Source organism: Punica granatum, chromosome 2 (genome assembly GCF_007655135.1).
Source record: "Punica granatum isolate Tunisia-2019 chromosome 2, ASM765513v2, whole genome shotgun sequence".
Lineage (NCBI taxonomy): Eukaryota > Viridiplantae > Streptophyta > Magnoliopsida > Myrtales > Lythraceae > Punica > Punica granatum.
The window spans coordinates 36,228,017-36,251,021 of NC_045128.1; the positions used below are offsets into that span (position 1 = coordinate 36,228,017).

The window sequence follows — 23,005 nt, forward strand, 5'->3', positions numbered from 1 at the left end:
TTGATTCAGTCAAAAATGTACTTAATGATCAAGGAAATGTGGACCATTTTTTTTCTGACTCACTCAGTTGGGGCTCTTTTTAGCATATTTGCAGCAAAGCCTTTCAACTTTTACTTGATTTGCAAATCAACCCCACTCGATTTTGGGATAAAAGAAGAGAAAGAGATGGGGGGATAAGGCAATGGGTGGGAATGTGGGCAACCACCGTCTCAAGCGAGGTCGCTGGCGATATCAGAGGTCACCGACAACCTCACGTAGATGGTGTTAGCCAAGATCGAGGCCACCACCACCCTTAGTCTTCTCCCTCTTTGATTTCGAAGAAAGAGAGAGAGAGGGACACAAAATTAGAGTGATGGGGGCTTCATCGCGGACCCCCACTGACACAAAGGAGATAGCTGGCGACCGTAGATGTTGCTAGCGACCTCCTTTATGCCGATGGGGGCTGACAACAGAGCCCCCACCACACCGATTGCTTCTCGTATCAAAGAGAGAGAGACAATTAAGAGCGATGATGGCCCTGATCCCGATCACCATCGCCCAAGTGAGGTCATTGGTGACCTACGACCTCGCCCGAGACAGTGGGGGCTGAGATAAAGGCCACCACCATCTCCTTTCCCTTAATCCAAGTGTCTAGATCTGCTTCTTTTAAATATTATTATTATTTTCGATTGTTTTTTGAAATCCTAAAAAAGGTTTAAAAATGTCAAAAGTTGAAACAAATAAAGTTTTGTGGTCTTATTTGAATAAGATCTCAAATAATATGAAATTCTCCACACTTATTTCACCAAACAAAATTAACTTAATTAATTAAGCACTTATTTCATTTAGCACTTAAAATTTCAACACTTAATTTTAAGTTGAAATCAACACACACTAAGCTGAATGATTAATATCCATAAGGGAAAATAGCACCTCCTTAGATGGAACTTCAAGTCATTTCCACCTCCTAACACGCTTTTGAAATCGGCACACTATAGCACAAACATCATTCACCTTTCAAATGTAACACACTATTTAAATTCTATCAAAAAGACTAACAGTGGGCTGATTTGGCCTTTAAAGGTGGGCCCTCCTTGCACGCGTAGACACGCCACGTTTAAAAAAATAAAAAATAAAGAGAGAGAGAGAATGGGGGGGGGGGGGGAATCGGAGGAGGGGACTCCCTTCGCCAAGCCTTAGGTGAGGTCGCAGTTTACGATCAAGGCCCTATGTAATTCTTAAAGCCCAAAATAGCTTAGTTGCCTCAAAGGCTGAGCCCATGGGCAGATAGCAGCCAGCCCATAGTCGATCCAAAGCCCATGGCCTTTATGGCTTATGGTTTTTCTTTTTCCTTTTTTTTCCCCTAATATTTCTATTTCGTGGATTTTACAATTTATTGTGATTATGATGGCACTGAGCATTAAAAATAAATTGCTCTCTTCAAGCCAAAGCATTACGACATGTTATTCCGTTTATGAGCTTGGCGCTTTAGTTTGATATGTCCATACTAGGCTCAACTACGTGGAATTCGTGGCATTTTTCACTTATTCATGTCATTACATGCGTTGCCAAAAAAATACATATACTTCACGTGTTCTGTTTTCAATTAAATTCATGCGCTCTTTGTTTTCCGAAGGATTGCATTGTTTCTGTATGGCATGTTTTACAACTATTTTACGGAATATCTTGTACTCATCTCAAATTGATGACGCGTGCAAAGTGTCATTTTCAAACATGTGCATCGTAGATCAAAACGGCATATGATGAGCTAATTTTTCTTTTAAAAACGGACGTGGAGTTGGGCAAAAGTAAGGAACTCTTAAATAATTTATTGTCTCACAAGAAAATGGATTATCAAGTTTTCTCAAAAGAAAAATCAGTAGTATTGAAAAGTTATATATCTTGTATCAGCTTTTAAATTTTAATACTCGAACGATTATCTAGCTAAGGAAAATACTCAACGAATATTATATAACAGAGAACAACATTGTGTATGTCCTGCCTTTCGGGAATCGATTTTGTAAGTTTTATATTGACATCATAAATATAATTCTATCTTCTTCTTTTTTTTTTAACTTCTTTGCCTTCAAAAATTAGAGTAAGAGCTTATGCTATTTTTCTCCTTTACAAATTTTCAACCAAAAAAAATTTAAAGACACAGCTAGATAAGAGTAAAAAATTAAATTTTTGAACCAATCTGATTTGGTTCAAATAATTTGTTACCTTTTTCTTTTAATTAAAGTTTTAGGTTCAAATTATATATGAATTGAGAAAATTTACAGTTGGAAGAGGTTTGCATTTATTTTGTATTGAGCCGACTCGACTTGAACTTCTATTAATGTCCAAAGGATTTCTGAATTTTTTTGGACGTCGACGGAGATCAAAAAAAAAAATTCTTGAAGCCAAACGGGGCCCCTATCAATAAATGCATTTGGGTCGGGTCGGGGGAATAAAAGTAACCGATGGGGAATCCGAATATCTCCTCCTCCTCCATCTGCTGAGAAGCACCGGACGGGTGCCCCAAACAACACTGAATCCTCTCCGACAGCTTTTCTCCGTGCGATACCCGAGAAGAGAGACGCCGGAGATGGACGCCGGAGACATGGACATGGACGCGACGGAGACCACCGAGACAGTAAATGCTCTTCTCCTCCTCCCCCTCCCCCTCCCTCTCTATCTTCTTGTCACTGCTCGACATTAACGATTAGTTTTGCTCGATTGGTCGATCGATTCATTGGTTGGCTGGTTTGCTCCTGCGATCGGTTCCGTTACATGTTGAGAACCATGATTCGGCGTGTCATTTAGCTGTCTGTTGGCTGATTTCTGCGGATTAAATGGGACATTGCAGGAGCTGAACGACATGAAGAAGCGGCTCAAGGAGATGGAGGACGAGGCAGCTGCTCTCCGCGAGATGCAGGCCAAGGTCGAGAGGGAGATGGGCTCTGGACAAGGTCTCTACGCTTCTTTCTTCAGCTTGGTTCTGTGTCCCTAATTGCTTTCCAACTCGAATGAATATCAATGGGAATGCCAATTTCGATGTGTCTAGTTGCAGAAACTTCTCATCTTTTTTAATGGTTACGGTTCGGAACCATCAGATAGCTATTGTCAGCTGGTTTATTTTATGCCCAGTTGCCCTAACACATTTGATGGTTCAACCTATCTAATGATAACTGAAGCCTTTGCAGCGCCTGATTCCTCGAGGATGTTTAGGTTCTACAATTGAGGCTTGTATACCTTGCAAAAGGAGGGATTTTTTCCCCCCAATATTTAAGTTGTTATAAAGAATAAGTGGCACCTGCATGATATGATCGGAGAATTACAAATATTGCTAAAATGGCTAAAATCGGGAATGTACATCTGGTGATATTCAGCTCGAATAATTTGAGGTTATTTGCTTGTAGGGTAATTTATTTTGTCAGATTTTTCTGTTGCTCTGATTGAGTTGATATGCTAAGAACTGTTGCCTTGTGCTAGCATCAGTTTTTTTATGGGATTTTTTGTTATTTCAAATGCCTGATGAAAATAGATATGTTTTTTGGGTTCTTTATCGTTCTGTAAATGGTCATATGATTCTCCTTTGATTGATCACAGTATTCTCTTTTTGTTTTTTCTTATTTGTTTACTTTGCACGTAGATGCTAATGCTGTTGCATCTCAAGCAAATAGAGAAGAAGTAGACTCGCGATCCATCTTTGTTGGTAATGTAAGCTCTTTGTTCCCATCTGGTCTTCATTTTCTGTTTCCCTCAGCAGAATTATGTTTGTGTCTGAGACTCTGAGCTGGAGTAATTTAAAATGATACAGCTGAAGTGGTTTAGTCTTTGATTTCTCTCTGCTTTAAAGCCTTTTAGGGTTTGGAAAATTTTAGAAAAGAAGCCTCCATATTAACCAGAACTTCTTGCTATATTAGTTGCTGGGCCAAGTCATAGGCATCTTGATATTAGTAACTATGAAAAGATTCAATTGTATTTATATCTTATATTCAGGATTTCCATAGATTGTTCCGTGAGGTCTTGGTGCCATCTGGTCGCTCTTTTACTTGTCATGTACTGAATGGACAATACATAATCTATTCCAAATTTAACAGAAAATGCAATTATTTCAAAAAAGAAAAGCAGGTGGCAGATCTGCTCCATCAAATCACAATTAGGAGCGAGGTAGGTAGCAGATTGTGAATTCTAGGATTTTGATGTTTCTATTTCACTCTCATCATGCCCTTCTAATAGGGTTAGGATAAAACAGAAATTTAAGGGTAGATGGAGAACACTGATAAGCTAAACTTGTCTTCTGCACTGTTCAACTGTTCTCTTCATTAGCGTGATTTGTTTGGAATATGTTCCTTTTGACTTTCTAGCCTCTCGTGGATGCGCTAATCTTTTTAATTGAAGTTGGAGTAGGACTTACTACTGGAAAAAGGTTGGAGTGGGATTTGTGGTTTATGCCTAATGTGCTGGAAGATTGAACTTTAATGAAACCAAAAGGAAGAACATTTGCTATTCTAGGATTGATACTTGGCAATAGCTATTTCAGGGATAAATATTATATTTTATTATGCTTAATTGTTGTACTGATGGGATGTTTTCCAAAGATTTGCCGAGGATTTCACTTATCCTTCTTGTGAAGGATGAAGAACAGCATTGTCTTCTATGCCTGAAACACGTGAAATACTTCAGGTTGGGTGGTCCAATCACCAAAGCTTACTGACAGAGCTCTTATCTTCAATCCACTGATATATTCCATACTGTAGTTGTATATTAACTACTTAGAACTGATATTGACTATTTCTTTGATTCTTCTATGTAGGTGGATTATGCTTGTACCCCGGAGGAAGTGCAGCAGCATTTTCAATCCTGTGGAACTGTAAACAGAGTCACGATCCGTACTGACAAATATGGGCAGCCAAAGGGCTACGCCTATGTTGAGTTCCTGGAGCCAGAGGCAGTCCAAGAAGCTCTTCTGCTTAATGAATCTGAACTCCATGGTCGTCAATTGAAGGTGAGAATGTCCCGCGATTCGTTTTTCTCATAATTTCTTCTTCAGGTTTGCATGGCTGTTAATAATTCTTCAGCGTGTTTATCACATTAGGCCACGCAGATTCACTTTCTTCATTTTAACTTCAGGTCACTGCTAAGCGAACCAACATACCTGGGATGAAGCAGTTCCGGCCTCGTCGACCTAATCCTTACATGTTCAGGGGCCCTTATATGCCCCCTTACTACTCTCCATATGGATATGGGTATGCCCCTCCGAATTAGTCCATTTTGTTTTGAACTCCCTGTTCGATTTCGTAACTTTCCACCTTCATAGTGTTTTTCTCTGCTTTGCTACAAGCCTTAACAGCAGCCCTGTTCTCTGCAGGAAATTCCCGAGATTTAGAATGCCGATGCGGTACAGTCCCTATTACTGATATCAAATTGTCTCGGGCTTGTAGATGGTGGGATGCTCTCTGGAGGAATGCCCTGTTTTGGCCTGTATCTTCTCGCGCGTGATGATGGGATGATGATTCAGCGTGAAGATTCCCGTGATATATGTACGAGGATGGGATGAGTATTTTAGTTTGTGATGACGCCATTTAATTCGACTGAGATGTTTGCGAACTGTTGGATATTACTTTTTATGCACTGTTTGGTACTTAGTTTCCATAAAACTCAGCAACCCTTTCTGGTTAAGGTAGGAACCTTTCGCTCGAAACTCAGTCTTGCCATGATTCGGTGAGAATGACAGAGCAGAGTATTCTTGAATGTTGATTGTTCAGTTTACGTCACTGCAAGTGTAGCGGGACCACTCCTCAACAAAAAGATCACCCTAGCGGCACGGATCAATGGACCAGAAAAAGATGATGATAGGATTGCTGAAGTTCAAATTTGATATTTGGTGGGGTCGGGATAGCGATATGGGATGAGGATTCATCTGGATATAATTATTAAAGATTAGCCAGCGAGTGGGCCACAGTCGGATTAGCATTTAATTTCTTGTGATGACCAAATTGCTTATGCATGTATCAAGTTTTCCAAACGTGGAAGAGAGAACCGAAAGGGGCGGTGTGGGCCCTTCATCGGCCACCATGGCCAAGTCAAGGTCGCTGGCGGTCCCAGAAATGGCTGGCAACCTCGATTGGGCGATGGTGACTAATGAAGGGCCTGCATCACCCGAAATCGACCCCCCTCTCTCTTTGTCGAGGGGGGGAGAGTGATTGGAGTAGTAGTGGCCGGCATCAGCCAATCGACCCCCCCAGTCTCTCCTCTCTCTCTCTCTCGTTGAGTAGATAGGGGGGGACACAGATCAGGGGCATTGGAAGCCTGACCTTGGCCACTAGCCCCTCAACGAGGTCATCGGCATCCTTGCTGGAGAGGTGGTGGATGGCATTGGGACTTCACCACCAGTTCGTTATCTTTTTATTTTTATATATTAATTTAGTTTTTAAAATAATTATTATTTTTTAAAATCTATTAAATTTGAGGATACTCTCACGTCTATGTCATAATCTAACCTTTTCACATCCACCAAACATTCTATTAGGATATTATCTGTCCTAATTCTAAACCTTCACACATTTCTGGTAATCTTGGGATCTTTCTTTTTGCAGCTGAGGAACTATCTGATGAAATAGTTCCACCAAATATAATCAGACGAGAAATCAGTATTGTCCTTTCACGAATTCAATTCAAATAAATGAAAATTGTGGGGCCAAAAGAGAGGTGAAAAAAGATGGGGTCATGAGAAAAAAAGAAACCAATGACATTTTTCCTTTTTTGTTGAGAACAAAAAAGATAGTGATGGGAAGATGACAGAGGGAGGTGTGGGCTTGTAGCGAGGGGCGACTGGTTTCTTCTTTTCACTTTTTCCTTTTTTTCCTTTTTTTTTTTTTGGACGTGAACCTAATATTAAAAAATTCAATGGACCTCCAAATAATTCAGTCAAATTGGATCGATTCATTAGCTGGTAAAGCACTCCCAGCGTTGATTTTTTCCATTCACAAAACTCAAGCTGAAGACTCTATTTAAGGGGAATAAGTGTCGAATCACTTAAACTTATACACGTTGGTTCTTAATATTCTTATACTTTTACTTTTCTGCTCTTAATATAATGACCCTAATTAATTGAATAATATATAATAAGGATGACTTTGGGAAATAAAAGAGACCAAACCCTCTCTTTTGGCTTCATATAATAATAATAATAATAATAATAAAACATAGACCCACATTACGTGCGGAGTAATTTAATAAATAAGATTTCGGCTAATTTGTTTGGAGAATACTGAATTACCTCTATTAAGTGGCAATTTTTTACGAAAAGACAGTCAAAACAAAAAGATAATCGCAATAATGAATTAACTACTGAGAACAAAAAGATTTGACCTATAACGTTCGGAAGAAAATGAACGTTCGAGAGAGAGAGAGTGAGAGAGAGAGGAGAGGGGAAAAAAAACTGGAGTTGTGATGGGAGAAAACGGTTAGTGAATTGTTATATCTGACGTTTTACAAATGCATCTTAAATTTATTAATTCTCACAAACCCAAAGCTATATATAGTAAGGGTAATATTGGAAAGTGAGAGTTAAATAAAAGTGTCTTTTTCCTCCAATATCATAATAATAGATTGATAATAATACAGAAATATGCATAATATAAAATAGTACAGAATAATGAGCCACAAAATTGCTTTCATATGCTTTTTACCAATTTCATATGGGAAGATAATTACCAGAATGCCTCACCATCAAATTACAATCAGGCCAGCAGCCTAAACCTTGTCTTTGCTTTCTACACTTGAATCCAAAGGCTATATCTTAGACAACGATATCTTTGTTTGTTTGTCAGAGCCACCATGCCGGAGACGAATACCGACATCGAACTTATTTCAGTTCTATTTTGTGTCTGTCATAATGTGCCGCACGACTTCTCTCAAACACATCTGCAAGTGACACTAACCCGTGACAGCGATCACGGGCAGGGGCAGCAGGAGGATAAGCCCTCGGAAAACCTCTGCACAATATTGAGCTCTTGGTGGATATCCCCGGAACCAGTCCCAATCTTCATCCATCCAATCGATTCTCGGAGGAGTGACCTCAGCAGCCTATACCATGTTTCCTCAGAGCCAAGCTAGAGAACTTACGGATTAGAAACCACAGCACTTCAAATAAGATGAAATGTGGAAGGGCCCGATTCTCCATTTGCAGCGAGTGAAATTTCTTGGCAAAGCGTGTAAAAAACTACCTGAGACTAGGGAAGCTGAACATCAGCAAAACAGTTCGGTTTCCATGACATTCAATGAAACATTATTCGTTGTTAATGGTCCAGCAGTGAAACAAAATTCGGTGGTCCTGCAGTCAAATAGGACGGAATGGAAAATTCCAGGCCAGAAAGTTACAGACATGTGCAAACAAGACAGGTCGGTTTAGCAAATAAACCGACACGGGCTTGAGGTTGAGGATTCCGGTCGTAATAAATTGTATGCATAACCATTGATGTTGACATCCCAACTTAATTCTTCTTTCCCGAGCCTTGAATTTAGCGGCTATAAGAAGTCTGGTCTATGCAGGCTGAAGTTAACCAAGGTAAAGTATATGTAGGAGGGAAAAAAGATTAAAAAGGTAGAAGCTCTTACAAAGGGAGAAGACCGAGGCCTGGGATATGGAATCCGTTCAGGTGATCAGCAAGCACAAGCCCCATGCAGTATGCATCCCATACCCGGCTCAGGGCCACATAAACCCGATGCTTAACCTTGCCAAAATCCTCCACCTGGGAGGCTTCCACATAACTTTTGTCCACTCGGAGTACAACCACAGGCGCCTGCTTAAATCTCTGGGCCCTGACTCTCTCGACGGCATACCAGACTTTCACTTCGACGCCATTCCTGACGGCCTTCCTCAATCTGAGGATGTGGACTCAACCCAAGACATTCCATCTCTGAGTGATTCCACTTCAAAGAACTGCTTGGGCCCTTTCATGGAACTCCTGTCCAAGCTCAATGACACTTCAACTTCGGATGTTCCGCCAGTCACCTGTATTGTGTCGGATGGTGCGATGTCCTTTACTATCGATGCGGCCGAGAAGTTTGGAGTGCCTTGCGCCGTCTTGTGGACTCCCAGTGCTTGTGGGTTTGTGTGCTACACGCAGTATCATAAACTCTTCGAAAAAGGTTTAGCTCCACTAAAAGGTAAACTAGACTTTCTGACACTGGCAATCGTTAGATCAAGTTAAAACTGGGATAATCTTAACATCCTGTTTTTATTTGCGCATTGACAGATACAAGTTATCTAACTAACGGGTACTTGGACACGACAATAGATTGGATCCCAGGAATGAAGAGTATCCGTTTCCAGGATCTACCAAGCTTCATTAGAACAACAAATGCCAATGACATCATGGTCAACTACATAATTCGGGAGGTTCGTAGAACATTCCGGGCTTCGGCTCTCATCTTTAATACATTTGATTCCCTTGAGAAGGACGTCCTGAAAGCTCTCTCTTCCATGTTTCCACGTCTTTACACTATCGGTCCACTCCAGCTGCTAAAAGATCAGATGAAAAACATAGGCAGCAAACTGAATAATCCCACAAGCTTGAACCTGTGGAAGGAGGAAACGGAATGTTTAGAATGGCTTGAACTGAGAGAACCTGGCTCAGTCCTTTATGTGAATTTCGGGAGCATTGCTATGCTGACCACCGAACAGGTGGTCGAGTTCGCTTGGGGACTGGCAAACAGTCAAAGGCCGTTCTTGTGGGTAGTAAGGTCTGATCTCGTCTATGGCAATTCAGCTCTGCTGCCACCAGAATTTATGGAAGAAACACAGGAGAGAGGGATGTTGGCAGGGTGGGTCCCACAAGATAAGGTTCTGAACCACCCTGCGATAGGAGGGTTCTTAACGCACTGCGGGTGGAACTCCATTTTGGAGAGCTTATGCGGAGGAATACCAGTCATCTGTTGGCCGTTCTTTGCCGAGCAGCAGACAAACTGCCTCTACTGTAGGACGGACTGGGGGATTGGGCTCGAGATAGATGGGGATGTGAAGAGGGATGAAGTGGAGAAACTCGTGAAGGAACTGATGGAAGGAGAGAAAGGTAGCGAGATGAGGAAGAAGGCGGCTGAGTGGAAGAGAATGGCCGAGGAGGCCGTCAGCCCCGGCGGCTCATCCTATCAGAACTTGGAAAATTTGCTGGCCGAAGTTCTCCTGAAGAAATAGGATTTAACCACAAAAGGCATTAAATGATCAAAACAATCGGCAAACAACCAGCATATTGCGACAATGTGATATCTTGTGCAGAATTAACATCCGTGTGTTTTTCTGCTTGAAGAACTGGCCCTGAATGACCGATCCACAGCTGTTAGGCGAACTCCCTACTCTAACAGCATATTATTTCACTGTTATGTAATTTTTAGTTCACAAATTTAGCAGCAGGAATAATCTGTGCTGATAGAAATCACACTTATTCCGCAAGATGACAATCTATTTTCAGCTTCTGTTGTTTTTCTAAATAATTTCCGCAGAAATTTGACTCTTTTTTTTCTTTTTCCCGAAATCGCAAACAGAATCTGTAGATTCACAATGCACAATTTTGATCACTAATCAGAAGTTAGAGCTATTCAGATCATGAACCTAGCTGACTTCTTTATTTCATTTGTGGGAACAGGATGACTGTGGCATCCCTTTGTCTCATCAATATAATAACCAGACAGCGTCAAAAAAACCTCCATCACACAAAGGAAAGTAGAACCGAATGTATTCGTTCACGTACGGGCAGGAACATGAATTCGACAGTCAACAAACGGTTTAGAACATGAAATAAATAAAATTAAATAAGCGAAGCTGTATGTCAGGAATTTGTGTTCGACAACAGACTATGTTAGGCACGAATGATTCCAACACTTCCTCAAGGCAGGGTTCACCAGATAGGTTGATAACTGTCTTTTAAATCAAAAGATCTTCGTAATATCAGCTGCAATGTAAGTTGTCAAGAACCCATTGAATCAACAGAAAGTAAGGCCTTAAATCAGGGTTCCTGCAGAAGAGATGAAGCTACCGACGAGAGCATCACTATGAGATCGATGCATCATATAGCCCAACAAATTTAACGGCAACAGCAATTTAGAAAGCAAAATCATTCACCAATAATCCCCACAGGAGCAATCTCCATTTGCGAAATGGTGAAACCGATTAGTATCCCTTACAGTGATGCCACGCTGCGTGATCTTAGAAATTAGCTTTATAGCAACATGGCAATCACCACAGATTCGTAGATTCTTTGTGACCCTTATAGCCGTCCGGGTCTCGGTATTGAGGATAGCAAACACTACTGCAAGCTTCTCGCTGTGAACTGCCAAATGTCCCTCTTTGTCTTCGTCTTCCACGTCGTGGAGGGTGGAGTCAGTCTCAGGGGTATAACCCAATTCCCTCATCTTCCCCATGAGCACGTCCAGTTCTTGGTATATTCTCTTCGACTCGGAATGAAATTGGTCGCCTGCCAGGAAAGTGTGGACTTTATTTCCAAGCTCAACATTGCTAATGCCAGGTGTTTTCTTGATCCCTTTTCTCTTCATGAGAGATCTGATATTTGTTACTTCTCGCCATCGACCCGCTTTCGCATAGATATTGGACAGAAGCACGTAGTAACCTGACTGTTCGGGCACCAATTGGAAGAGATTATCCGCAGCTTTGACACCGATGTCCGTGTTTGAGTGGACCCGGCAGGCACTCAAGAGAGCTCCCCAGACCCTTTCATTAGGCTCCACTGGCATCTTCTTGATAAATCCATAAGCTTCGTCCACTCTTCCAGCACGTCCTAACAGATCGACCATGCAAGCAAAGTGTTCTAATCGTGGCTCAATTCCGTATTCTTCGACCATTGACTTGAAGTAGTTCCGCCCTTCATCTAAAAGTCCTGAGTGACTGCAAGCAGAGAGAACTGAAACAAAGGCAATGGAATCAGGGCTAAGACCTGAATCTCGCATCTTTGAGAAGAGCGCTACTGCATCATGACCGAGCCCACTTATGCCATGAGCAGAGATCATTGAAGTCCATGAAACAATATCACGAAACTTCAACTGGTCAAAAACTTCCCTTGCGTCAGACAAACAACCGCACTTTGCGTACATGTCAATCAATGCATTCTCAAGAGATAAATTCGGACAGAGTCTCTTGTTCTTCACAAATTCATGAATTCTCCTCCCCAAAGACAATGCTGAGAGATCTCCACAAGCAGGAAGGACACTCGCTAAAGTGATCGCATCTGGCTCAAGACCCTGCGCTTCCATTTTCAAGAAGAGATCAACAGCTTTTTCAGGCATCGAATTATTTGTGTATACTGCGATCATCACATTCCAGGAGACCAAACTCTTAATAGTCAACCTATTGAACATCTCCTCCACGAATGAAACATTGTTCGGGGACGTGTCTGTGACAGCAGGCAATAGGCTAGCCATTGTGCCTGCATCAGCTTTTAGGTTTGACAGTTCCATTTCCCGACAAACTGATAACGCGTCATCAAAAAATCCATTCTGGGCATACCCAGCAACCATTGAGTTCCAAGAAACCACATCCCTGCGAGGAATCTCATCAAGAGCTCTATGTGCATCAATCAAACACCCGCATTTCCCGTACATCGCCACAAGACCATTCCCAACAAACAAGTTGGAGACAAGTCCAACTTTTACAACCTCAGCATGCGTTTGAACACCGACTGCCAAATTAATCGAACCTGAACACGCCTTCAAGACACACGGGTAAGTGTAATTATCACAACGAATCCCGTCACAGGACATCATCTTGTAAACGAGCATAGCATCACCGTACAAGTGATTGTTCGTGTAGCCCCTGATCATGACGTTATAGAAAACAACATTCCTCTGAGGCACTTGATCAAACACATGGCGGGCGGATCCAGGGTGCCCTCGGGCCGCATAGGCACGCATAAGCTTTATGGCAAGGGAAGGATTGAGGCTCAAGGTGGGGTTGGTTATGATCCGAAAGTGGAGTTTTTTGAGGGTGTTAAGATCTGGGCATTGGTCTAGCAACTTGCTGCAGAGCTCCTCGGTGAGAGCTGAGCAACGAAGGCAGGTAGAAAAATGGGATTCTGGGATGGATCGAAGTGGGAGTTGGAGCTGCTTCAATGATGAGAAATGGCGGGAAAATGAGGTAATGGTTTTCATGGGATTGCTGTTTGTTCAAGGAACAGTTCTACGGCTCCATAACTAGGAAGCAGGACATGACAGAAGCTTCATTCCATGAAGCAAAGAAGTGGGAAATTCTCGACAGTTGGCTGACCTTGTCCCAAATAATTAAGTTCAAAGTCAGACCCATTTGCCCCGTATTTCACGAAAGGATTTTTGCGCTTGGAAGTCTGTTCAATATGGAGCTGTCATGGGCTCGATGCTCGACTTTTCAGTAATCCGTCGAACCAGATAGGTTACGAGTACGCATTCTGATGACTTGCATCACCAAAAAAATAAAAGGGTTTCACTATACAAGGATAAGAAATTGATTACTCCTAAACTTGAAAGGCAAATGGAAAGAATCCTTCTTCCGTACAAAGTTAAATCAAAGGAAAATTGGAAACTAGATCCAATGTTCTACTGCTATTGACCCTAGCGACAGTCCATGACCTCCTGTTTTGTATATTTTCAGCGTCTCCTCATCAGTGACCGGTTATGCAACTTCAACAAGTCGCCAAGGGATACGGACGACCACGTTTCCTCCGTTTGGGCTAACACTTTCTGATTAATCGAATCGATTATCACGCTCACATTCCCAAACCCATATATCTGCAGGCCATTGTGCATCCTTCCAGGTTTGGGCTTAAAGAGCACCTCGTGCTCTTGAGCGTAAGCCTCAATTACTTCCTTCAGCTTCATGTCAGGCCCGCTGTCCGGCACCTGAGCCGTGGCTCCCACGGCTGCAGCAGCACGAGTGGCAGCTGCTGCTCTCTGCTGAGACTCAAATTGCCTCTGCTCAAGGACCCGGTGATAGCTTATGTTCTCTCTCAGCCCAGGTTGTACGAGCTCCAACCCTTCTGCAGCCTTATCCATCATATCGAGGCCCACTCGTAGCTGATATCTGATACTCTCGTTTGACCGCAGTGCCTCAGGGAGAAGGTCTCTCCAACCCTGATACCACTTCATCACCTCATTAAAATCCGGGTTTGAACAAAGCCAGTGGTATAGCACCTGAAGCCACTTAGCAAAGAAGAATCTCTCCATCAAGTCAACCATTAAATGGGCTGGGATTGCATACGCCCAACGAATCACCCAATCAAACTGACTGAGGTTCTGGTCTGCTGGGTTTATGTGGAACTCTTGAAGGACGAGTTGCAACTTCGGGACAATAAATCGACGCATGAGATCCTCCCAACTCGCGGAATCAAAGACAGTCTTCCACGGGTTGAGTATCGTAAAAGCAGAGGCATCACTAGGGTGCCAAGCATGAAGGACACTACTCAGCTTGTACCGAATCATCTCGTGCATTCCCTCCATCTTCTGCCCCAAAAGAGGTAGCCAAGGATGCATCCACCTGTGAATCGGAACGGTCTCTCGGTGTGGGTCCCAAGAGTCCACTGCACTCGATAATTTCGGCATCACGACAATATTCAGAATAGATTGAAGCACTGAGGAAGGCAGTAACTTCTCCCATGTTTCCAAGAATCGGAGCATAGGTTCAGGATCCCTCGGTTCCCAAGTGTTTATCCCAGATATTCTCACAGCGGGCAACACGACTTCTGCCATCAGCTGAGTGTAAGGAGTTCCCACATCCCATATGTCCAGAGACTCCTCCCCTTGCAACAGAGTCTTCCACACAGAAACCAACTCCAACCCATGTGAAGGATTCTGAAGAGGGTCCCACCCTTGAAACATTCTGATAAATAACGGAAGTGCATGAGAGCAAGCAATGCACGACAGGTTAAAGATCTTATACTCCTCGGGAAATCTCCTCTGCAAGTCGCTGAAGCATTCAGCAAGTGAATCCAGTGTCAGGGTCCCCACTGTCTTCGCTTCTTCAAGTTGACCCAATAGAGCAGCTATTTCATCCACAGCATCAAGCTGCTTCATCTGGCGCTCCACCTCATCTTGCAATTTCTCCTTCTCCTTCTGTAAGCTTAGAGCAGTTTCCTTTTCATTCCTGAGGTCTTGATCGATCTTCTGAATATCGAGCTCCGCCAAGTCAACTATTAACTTGACATTGTGCTGAAGTTCAGGCATCGGAACATCACTTTCCCTCGCTTTTTCTTCAGCGTTTAGATCATCCAAATTTGCCAAGACCCTGACCTGGGGCCCACGCATGTCGAGCACCTTCTGAACAACCTCCACACCCTGTTCTTGCTTCTTAGCCAATAGCTCCTCCACCGTGACATAACTCTCCTTCTTCTTCTTCTTTTGTGCTCGTTTTGACCAGAGCCTCTCGATGGAACTCGGAATAGCTGGCAAAGGTTTATTGTCCTCCGGCTGTTGCAAGCCAGGACCCAACTTGGGGGCGGACTCTTTATAGTCATTGAACCCCATACCCATATTCTTGGGCCGCAACTTCGCTTCAATGGGCGTAACAATCCCCTGCTCGTTCTTCCCAAGCCCTCCTCCCTTGTAACCCATCTTCTCGAGCATCTTCAACCCAAATCCCTTGGTGTGTTTCTCAAAACTTCCCACACTGCCAGCAATGACCGAATCCCTCTTCCCTTGACTCTGCAGCTGAGCTTTCTTCTCCATCTTCGACTTCTCTTTCCTTCTCTCAGCTCCCTCCACAATCTTCCTCCCGAAAGCACTCGGCAAGAAATCATCTGCCCTATCATCCTCATCATCCTGCTTCTTAAAACCTAGACCAGCACCAACACCACTAGTCCCGACACCAGGCCTCTCCTCATCCATATCATCCTCCCCATCATTTTGTCGTCTCGAGTTATCATCAATCTCTTGGTTAGGCATGACAGTACCGGTGGAAACAAAGTTGACAGGCTTTGTAAGATCTGCCTTCCTAGATTCCCGGTTCTTCCGCTTCTTAGAGGAGTAATCATCGTAATCAGAGTCAGAATCAGCAAAAACGCCATAGAGCACGTCCTCCTTTGTCTGGGTCCGCTTCTCTCGCTTCTTCCGATAGTAGAACTCGCCATTAATCCATTCCCCTCCCTCGTAATCATTATCCATCCCGAATCTTTCCATCTCTTGGTCCTCGTCCATCTTAACAAATCAAAAACACCAACTTTATACCCCAGCAGAAAGCTTCCTATGTATCAGCAGAACAAGCTCCAAAGACCTACAGCAGCAACGGGAAATTCAATAAATGCAGGCTGCAATGCGGACAACTTGCCGAACCCTAAATGCTTCGATTTCCAGGAACCAAGAAATGGAAGAACCCTAGTATTGAAATTGGTACCTTTGTTCACGTCGGTCGGGCAGGAACTCCGCGGCGGCAGAGGAGGAGGAAGTTGCAGCAGTAGAGCAGAGATCGGTGACAGTGAGAAGGTAGAGAAGCAGCCGGAAGAAGGCAAGGCCAGGTACGGGCAACAGATTTATTTTTATTAATAATCAATTAAAAAATTAATCAATAAATTAAATATAAATTTTGGGTTTTTTTTTTTTAATTTTAACGGATTTTTTTTTAAAAAAAAATTTTGGGCGAAGAAAGGGGCTGGGCCTTGAACATGTTGAAAGAGTTGAGGAAAATCCGAAGCAGGCTCAGGGAAAGGGTGTATTATGGGCTTCTAAACCGCTCATCGGTCCGGTTAATCGGGATCTAGCAAAGAACCGGAAACTGATCGAAATCATATGGTATTGCCGGACCGGAACCAAACCGAATATGTTGTTTGATATTCAGCACATGGCCATGGGCCATGGCCACGTCGAGTTTTGGATTGTGGCACTCTCAATCTCCATCGACATAGGCAATCTCCCTCGATTTCGTTTTTCGCTTCATCCAATTTCAAAAGCTTTCACTTTTTATGAGTTGAAAAAAGAATGATTAAGTTGGTACGAGGTAGTAATATGTTATCTTTTTACCTTATTGTTGCATATTTCATCACCAATGAGTTCCAAATGTGCCAAAAATAGCAAGAGATCATCTTACTCTTAGCTATATCTCTTGTCGGATGTACGGCTTTAACTAGCACATCGGCTTCTTATATTTAGATTAAACATCCATATCAGACGTGAATGCGAATGTTAAAGGAAGTATTCAGTATTGAATTTAGATCGAAAATTGATCGATTATATAAGAAAAGCAAAAACTCCATTTCTAAGTCGATATTTCCGGAGATACAGATCGAACTCTATATAAGATCAGTCACTCGAAACTCCTCCTTTTAGGCACTCGACTAACCTCACGAAGTTAGTATAAGAACTACCCCCTTGCCTTACGGCACTTAGGCCTCTCATCCTCCACCTAAGAGCACTTTCCTTCATTCTCTTCCCCGTCTCGCCTTCCATCATCTCCCGCACTATCCCCTCGACCTTCCCTCTCTTCGCATCGCTGTCTATCTCCAAGCCGACCCCCCACTCGGTGCAGCTGTACAGGCAATTCGTCTGCTGCTCGGCGAAAAATGGCCAGCAGATAATCGGCACGCCCCCGGAGATGCTCTCCAGCGTGGAGTTCCACCCGCAATGAGTCAGGAACACCCCGACTGACGGGTGGGCGAGGACTCTCTCCTGTGGGCACCATTCCACCAGCAAGCCCCTATCGGTTATCTCATCCAAGTAGGCTTTTGAAATTGCTTCATCCCCACCGTCCACTAGGTCGGGCCTAATGACCCATAGGAAATGGTACTTGCTATTGGCAAGTCCCCAAGCAAACTCATTCAACTGGTCACTTGTCATGATGATTAGACTCCCAAAGTTCACGTACACGACGCTCCCGGGCTCTCTCCCCTCGAGCCAGTCCAAGCACCGCGTGTCTTCCTTCCACAAGTTTGACTTGAACGACGACAAGTTTGATGATGAGAGCTCCTGATGAAGCATCGGGAGTGGGCCGATTGTGTAAAGGTTTGGGAATTTGGTTCTTATGGCTTCTAGCACCTCGTGCTCGAGGTCGTCAAAGGTGTTGAGGATGACACCGTCGGCTTTCGAGGTATTGTTAATCGACTCCAAGTTGTAGTTTAACATTATGTCATCTGGGTTTGTGGTCCGGATGAAGGTCGGAAGATCCCACAATCGGATTTTGCCCATCGGAGCCACCCAATCAATCGTAGTGTCAAGATAGCCATTGCTCAAGCAGCTCTCATCTGAATGTAAATGAAAAAGAAAAGCAAAGTAGTCAGTGATATTAATACCAAATGGTTATGAAAGCTCAATTCTCCTTATGACATTAATTACCTTTAAGTGGAATTACATGGTTTTCCATTAGTCTCTCAAATTGAAGGTACCCTAACATCCCACAACCACTCGGAGTGAAAAGAATCATTTCCGGAATCCCGGATTCCCGGGCTACTTCGATGGTAAAACTCATGACCCCGTCGGAAACTATGCAACTTAACGGCGGCGCACCGTCATCCGAACTGATGATCAACCTCTTCACCAGCTCCCTGAACGAGCGTAGTCCCTCAACCGGCAGGGTCAGACTCAGGGATGGGAGGTCGAGTATGCCTCTAGGGTTTGTTGGGGGGAGTCCATCGGAGATCACTTCATACCGGAAGTCGGTTGAGCCTGGGAGGAAGCATCGCCCATCGGACTTGGCGAGGCGGTTGTAGTTGAATTCCGTGTGAACGAAGGTGACGTAGAAGCCTTTGAAGTGAAGGAGCTTTGCCAGTTTAAGCATAGGATTGATATGGCCTTGGGCTGGATGAGGAATGCATAGGACATGGGGCTTCATTGAGCACTTATCCATGTCACTGGCTAGCACACGTATTAAGTGAAATGCATGGCTATTTATTCAATTTCATGGGACAGAAGATAAAATAAGACATTAATTTCCATATAATATCTTACTGGACTATTGACTTTTTTTTTCTAATTCATTCTTTTTTTTGTTCGGGTAGGGTTTTTAAAAAAAAAATTATTCTATATTGAGTGGATATGAACATATCTTTAGTTTGACTTTTTGTGACTGTTTACTTTGAGGGATGAGTGTTATCGTTGCACTGAACTTCTACTCTGGGTGAAATTAGATGAATAATATCGAATGATATGTGTGGAGAAAGGGGGTTGTCTTCTACTGTGGGAGGAATATATGGTTCTTTCAAAAGTTTTGGTTCATTAAAAAATTATGAAATAGGTGATCACCGGATCAGATCTCTCTAATATTCCAGGTGAAAATCAAATTGGCTAAGAGATTTAGGTCGACCAAAATATTCTCGAATGGCTCTTTCCTTTTTACTATATGCTTCTCACCGATTAACCTTGTCCAAGATATCAACTACTTACTTTTCGGGGTCAGAGGATTTTCGAGAAGTAATGAAGCTCAAAGTCCAATTAGTCGGTTGGACTAAAATTCTGAGCGATTCAATAGAAATAATTACAAGTGATGAGTCGCGTGTTATATATATATATATATAGTCACGGAACATTAAATTTAAAACAAGCTAGGAACTTTTAGAGTGCTCCTCGGAGAGAATAAGATATCACATTATAGCTCGCGAAAGAAAGGAGTCATCCGGTGCTGCACTTTGTGCATGCCACACCATAGATAATACCGTCCAGTAACTATGAAACAATGAAATTTGCCTTCAAGGGATACTAGAGATACATGTATATACAAGTAAAACTGATTGGTTGGTTATGAGGTTTTGTAGGAATAGATTATATTTGCCAATGTAATACTTATTTGGCGAAGCTTGACACGAACCGACCTTAGCTCAGTTGGTAGAGCGGAGGACTGTAGTGGGCAAACCCAAAGTAATCCTTAGGTCGCTGGTTCGATTCCGGCAGGTCGGACTTCTCTTTTTCTTTTTTCTCCTATTCTTTTTTAAATTTCTATGAGTTTTTCCATTCTTCACGATTTGACATTTCGGGTTTATTTCTCTCATTAGAAAAGGAAAGGAAAAAAAACAAAAACAAAAACAAAAACCTAAACCTATTATATAGGTTGATCGAAGACCGTATATGCACAGCACATGGACTGTAGTCAAGAGCTTATCTTAAAGTCCACAAATTAATGCAACAAGAACGTTTATCGGGAGTCGAAACGTTAATGATCACATATAAGACATACATTACTTTAATTTGAAATGCCTCATTTGTTCATATTATAACGAAGTCGTCATCCTTATTGTCGGACTCGAAGCAATCAGAGAATCGGGAGTAATTCTCTTACACGGTCCTGCTGCACGGCGTTCACAATGTGCTACCTGTGCTATATTCGATTAACGACTAAACTTATTTACCATAAATGCAGTAGTACTGTAGTGGGATTTATAGCTACCGGATTGTTTATTTATCCATGAATGAGTACACATCAGAGTGCGATTTTTGCCGAGTAGATCTCGAACTTCTCGGAAGATGACAGTTGAGGTTCCTGCAAAACAAAGAGAAAATTAGATTAAGAAGTGAGAAATTATAAAATGTTGTCCATTGAATTATGAGTACCTTGAAATAAATTACAGGTCATGGACTCAAAGGCCCCTGTATTGAACTAATTTTATGTTCATGAGGTATATTACATGGAAGCTTATACATCCCGTCCCTGACGGAGACCCATCCCGGCTGGCCCCTCTAGGACGCTGCTCCATCAATTGGACATAGCCCTTACATAATCAATCAGATGTACGAAATGTGACCAATATGCACATAGATACCTGCATAGATCCGGCAGCGGGTTCTCTGTAGCCATCCCCTGCTTTGGCCTGTCGAATAGCTGTGCGCATCGCGTTGAGCAGGTGACCGTATGTTGGATGACCCGATGAATAATTTGCCATCGCTTGAATGAAGCTAAAGGTCATCGCCCCAGTCACAGTGTCCACCAAGAAAGCCTGCGTTTATAAGAAGCACTCGATATATCATCCCCATATCATATAACTCAGTAGGTGTTCGTGATTTTGCTTTCCATGTGGACCATTTATTCTGGAAATATTTCCTTTGCGACATGTCTAACTACAGGAATTTCGGTCGTTATTTGTCAAACAAAAACTGGAAGGGAAATGTTTCGGCTCGTCATGATGATTTAGTGTTGCTGTTGTCACCGAAGTGTCGGCGGAGGTTTCATGATCATCGCAGGCGCTGATACAGATTGCGACGCCGCCATTGGTTCCTCTGTAAGCGGCTGATGGAAGTTGATGATCTTCCCATCTATAGAATCCGTCCCTTGAAACAAAAGCATTAAATATGAAACAATCATCGTGATTTTAGTAAATTATGGAGAATATATGAATTTAAAAGATTACTAATGTGTACTTCGATCAGTCGATGGTCACACTTACTTTTTGATCCTACAGAGGAAGGGCAGGTCCAGCACGGTCCCGCTGTAGCAAGAATCAATGATTGCATGAAGTCGAGCCTCTCGAGGCAGGGGCCTCACGATGATCGAGTTTATCTCATCGTCTACTATCTTCCCTGAGATCTCATGGTCAACAGGGCAGATGGTCTCATCATAGCCGTCTAGCTCGTCCATGTCCATGTCCATCTGTTTCGATCCATGCCCTGAGAAGTGGAACACAAGCGAGTCCCCTGCTCGGACACCATGAACCAGCCACCTCAGAGCCATCAGGATGTTGTGCTTTGTCGGGATTCGGGATGGGTCTAACTCTTCTTCTGCTCATCATAAAAGAGATACAAAGAACGAATGATCTAGATGCACTATGAACCGAGAAGTCATTAAGATATGTTATTATGAGCGTCGGTCTCTCGGTTACCGGTAAGGACAAGTATAGAACCGCTAGGGAATCCCATACGGTTTGTGAGGAAGAACCTCATGTTCTTGACATCGTTCACGCTTCCTTTTAGCATGTGCTGCTTCCCCCGGTAGCTTACTCCGCATAGCACTGCACGCTTCCTACCTGCCGGTCAATTAAACGACACCGGAAAAAATCATACCAACAAATATCCATGTCCTGGAGGCATGAAATGGAAATGAAGGTGAGATGCTGCGATTGATTTTTGTCAATAGTAGCTGTAGATCACGTCAGATTCTTGTTCCATGTACCATGTGCTGGGGGAGGCGACAGAGGCTGCGGCGGTGCTGGAGGCCCAAAGTTATAGCTCCGGTTTGGCTGGTCCGGGTTCTGTGGGTCCGGCTTAGGAGTGTCCACACTTGGGGGGTCTGGGTTCGGCATGGTCGGCCTGGGTTGTTGATTAGCATTCAAGGTGTTGAGAGCACTTGTGACCCGGCCGAGCAAGCCCAAGGCCAAATTGGCAGCTGCCTGCTGGACTCCGTTCCGCCGAGGAATCGGAATCCGGGGGCGGAGTCGAGTTACAAATCCGCATGTGCACTTAACTGAATTTGCGTCTGGGTGAGCGAGGAGTTGGCGTCCGCAATAGCTGCAATATCTGTCTCTTCGAGTTGCCATTGGTGCTGCGATGAGAGAAGAGAGCGCGATTGATTGATTTGTATACTCAAGACACTTCCTAGCTCCTCAGATTTCTAAGATTAGTCTTTATATTTATATACTTACACATCTCATGAAATCAGTATTACTTTAGATTCACCGTTCTAATCTCGAATCTCATTTCGACTCAGTCGATGTTATTCAGCAACATGTGGTGATGAGCAGTATCGATCCACGCGGGTCCCGCGAACTTGCTAAAACTCTTTTTAATGTGGAGTTCTCCTGACAAATGACGAGTGACATCCACTTAAACATTTGCTTACTGAGATAATATAATAATAAGAAAATCGACCTTAATCGGGGAGCCATATGCATATCATGAAATACGCTTCACGAGAAGAGGCCGGGAAACGATACCCTTCTAGGTTATGTACCTGCATCAAAAAACTATGCTCCCTCGTGCTGTAGTAGTATATCTTTATGATGTTTTTCTACGCCATACTGTTCCGGAACTGCTCACGGCACATCGGCATTTTTTTTTCTTTTCGAATTCGAATTTCTGACCGACCCCGATAAGGTCAGAGCTGAAAATTTCTTGAATTTCATGTCGGCTCCTTCGACCTGATTAGTCCTGT

The 23,005-nt window shown here is 43.1% G+C and overlaps 6 protein-coding genes and 1 non-coding gene across 10 annotated transcripts; 3 read left to right on the forward strand and 4 right to left on the reverse strand.

Moving 5' to 3' along the window:
* Window positions 1-2,449: 2,449 nt before the first annotated feature.
* LOC116197161 (polyadenylate-binding protein 2-like) lies at window positions 2,450-5,741 on the forward strand. The gene is made up of 6 exons (XM_031527213.1): window positions 2,450-2,614; window positions 2,828-2,930; window positions 3,614-3,681; window positions 4,781-4,972; window positions 5,098-5,213; window positions 5,336-5,741. The coding sequence occupies exons 1-6, from the start codon at window positions 2,567-2,569 to the stop codon at window positions 5,382-5,384; spliced, it is 576 nt and encodes a 191-aa protein (XP_031383073.1). The 5' UTR covers window positions 2,450-2,566; the 3' UTR covers window positions 5,385-5,741.
* A 2,778-nt stretch (window positions 5,742-8,519) lies between these two features.
* LOC116197160 (7-deoxyloganetin glucosyltransferase-like) lies at window positions 8,520-10,502 on the forward strand. Of its 3 annotated transcripts, XM_031527212.1 has the most exons (3): window positions 8,522-9,138; window positions 9,228-9,370; window positions 9,491-10,502. In XM_031527212.1, the coding sequence occupies exons 1-3, from the start codon at window positions 8,613-8,615 to the stop codon at window positions 10,163-10,165; spliced, it is 1,344 nt and encodes a 447-aa protein (XP_031383072.1). In that variant the 5' UTR covers window positions 8,522-8,612; the 3' UTR covers window positions 10,166-10,502. The 3 variants fall into 3 exon arrangements, with proteins under 3 accessions (XP_031383071.1, XP_031383072.1, XP_031383070.1); XM_031527211.1 differs by having other exon boundaries at window positions 8,520-9,138; window positions 9,270-10,502; XM_031527210.1 differs by having other exon boundaries at window positions 9,228-10,502.
* A 250-nt stretch (window positions 10,503-10,752) lies between these two features.
* On the reverse strand, window positions 10,753-13,236 carry LOC116197159 (putative pentatricopeptide repeat-containing protein At3g49142). Its single transcript, XM_031527209.1, has one exon. It carries the CDS (start codon window positions 13,126-13,128, stop codon window positions 11,086-11,088), a length of 2,043 nt encoding a protein of 680 aa, XP_031383069.1. The 5' UTR covers window positions 13,129-13,236; the 3' UTR covers window positions 10,753-11,085.
* Window positions 13,237-13,433: 197 nt separating this feature from the next.
* LOC116197158 (septin and tuftelin-interacting protein 1 homolog 1) lies at window positions 13,434-16,479 on the reverse strand. Its single transcript, XM_031527208.1, has 2 exons — window positions 16,337-16,479; window positions 13,434-16,216 (listed from the first exon to the last, which is right to left on the reverse strand). The coding sequence occupies exon 2, from the start codon at window positions 16,138-16,140 to the stop codon at window positions 13,600-13,602; it is 2,541 nt and encodes an 846-aa protein (XP_031383068.1). The 5' UTR covers window positions 16,141-16,216; window positions 16,337-16,479; the 3' UTR covers window positions 13,434-13,599.
* A 740-nt stretch (window positions 16,480-17,219) lies between these two features.
* Window positions 17,220-18,836, reverse strand: LOC116197331 (7-deoxyloganetin glucosyltransferase-like). The gene is made up of 2 exons (XM_031527441.1): window positions 18,268-18,836; window positions 17,220-18,176 (listed from the first exon to the last, which is right to left on the reverse strand). The coding sequence occupies exons 1-2, from the start codon at window positions 18,776-18,778 to the stop codon at window positions 17,239-17,241; spliced, it is 1,449 nt and encodes a 482-aa protein (XP_031383301.1). The 5' UTR covers window positions 18,779-18,836; the 3' UTR covers window positions 17,220-17,238.
* An 898-nt stretch (window positions 18,837-19,734) lies between these two features.
* On the forward strand, window positions 19,735-19,824 carry TRNAY-GUA. Its single transcript is given in 2 exon segments — window positions 19,735-19,771; window positions 19,789-19,824. It is a non-coding gene; the product is annotated as a tRNA-Tyr (tRNA).
* A 217-nt stretch (window positions 19,825-20,041) lies between these two features.
* LOC116198086 (metacaspase-3-like) lies at window positions 20,042-22,944 on the reverse strand. Of its 2 annotated transcripts, XM_031528414.1 has the most exons (9): window positions 22,805-22,944; window positions 22,497-22,652; window positions 22,028-22,396; window positions 21,738-21,881; window positions 21,306-21,636; window positions 21,069-21,189; window positions 20,685-20,858; window positions 20,312-20,404; window positions 20,042-20,237 (listed from the first exon to the last, which is right to left on the reverse strand). In XM_031528414.1, exons 2-8 carry the CDS (start codon window positions 22,498-22,500, stop codon window positions 20,345-20,347), a joined length of 1,203 nt encoding a protein of 400 aa, XP_031384274.1. In that variant the 5' UTR covers window positions 22,501-22,652; window positions 22,805-22,944; the 3' UTR covers window positions 20,042-20,237; window positions 20,312-20,344. The 2 variants fall into 2 exon arrangements, with proteins under 2 accessions (XP_031384274.1, XP_031384273.1); XM_031528413.1 differs by having other exon boundaries at window positions 20,059-20,404; window positions 22,805-22,942.
* Window positions 22,945-23,005: the final 61 nt, after the last annotated feature.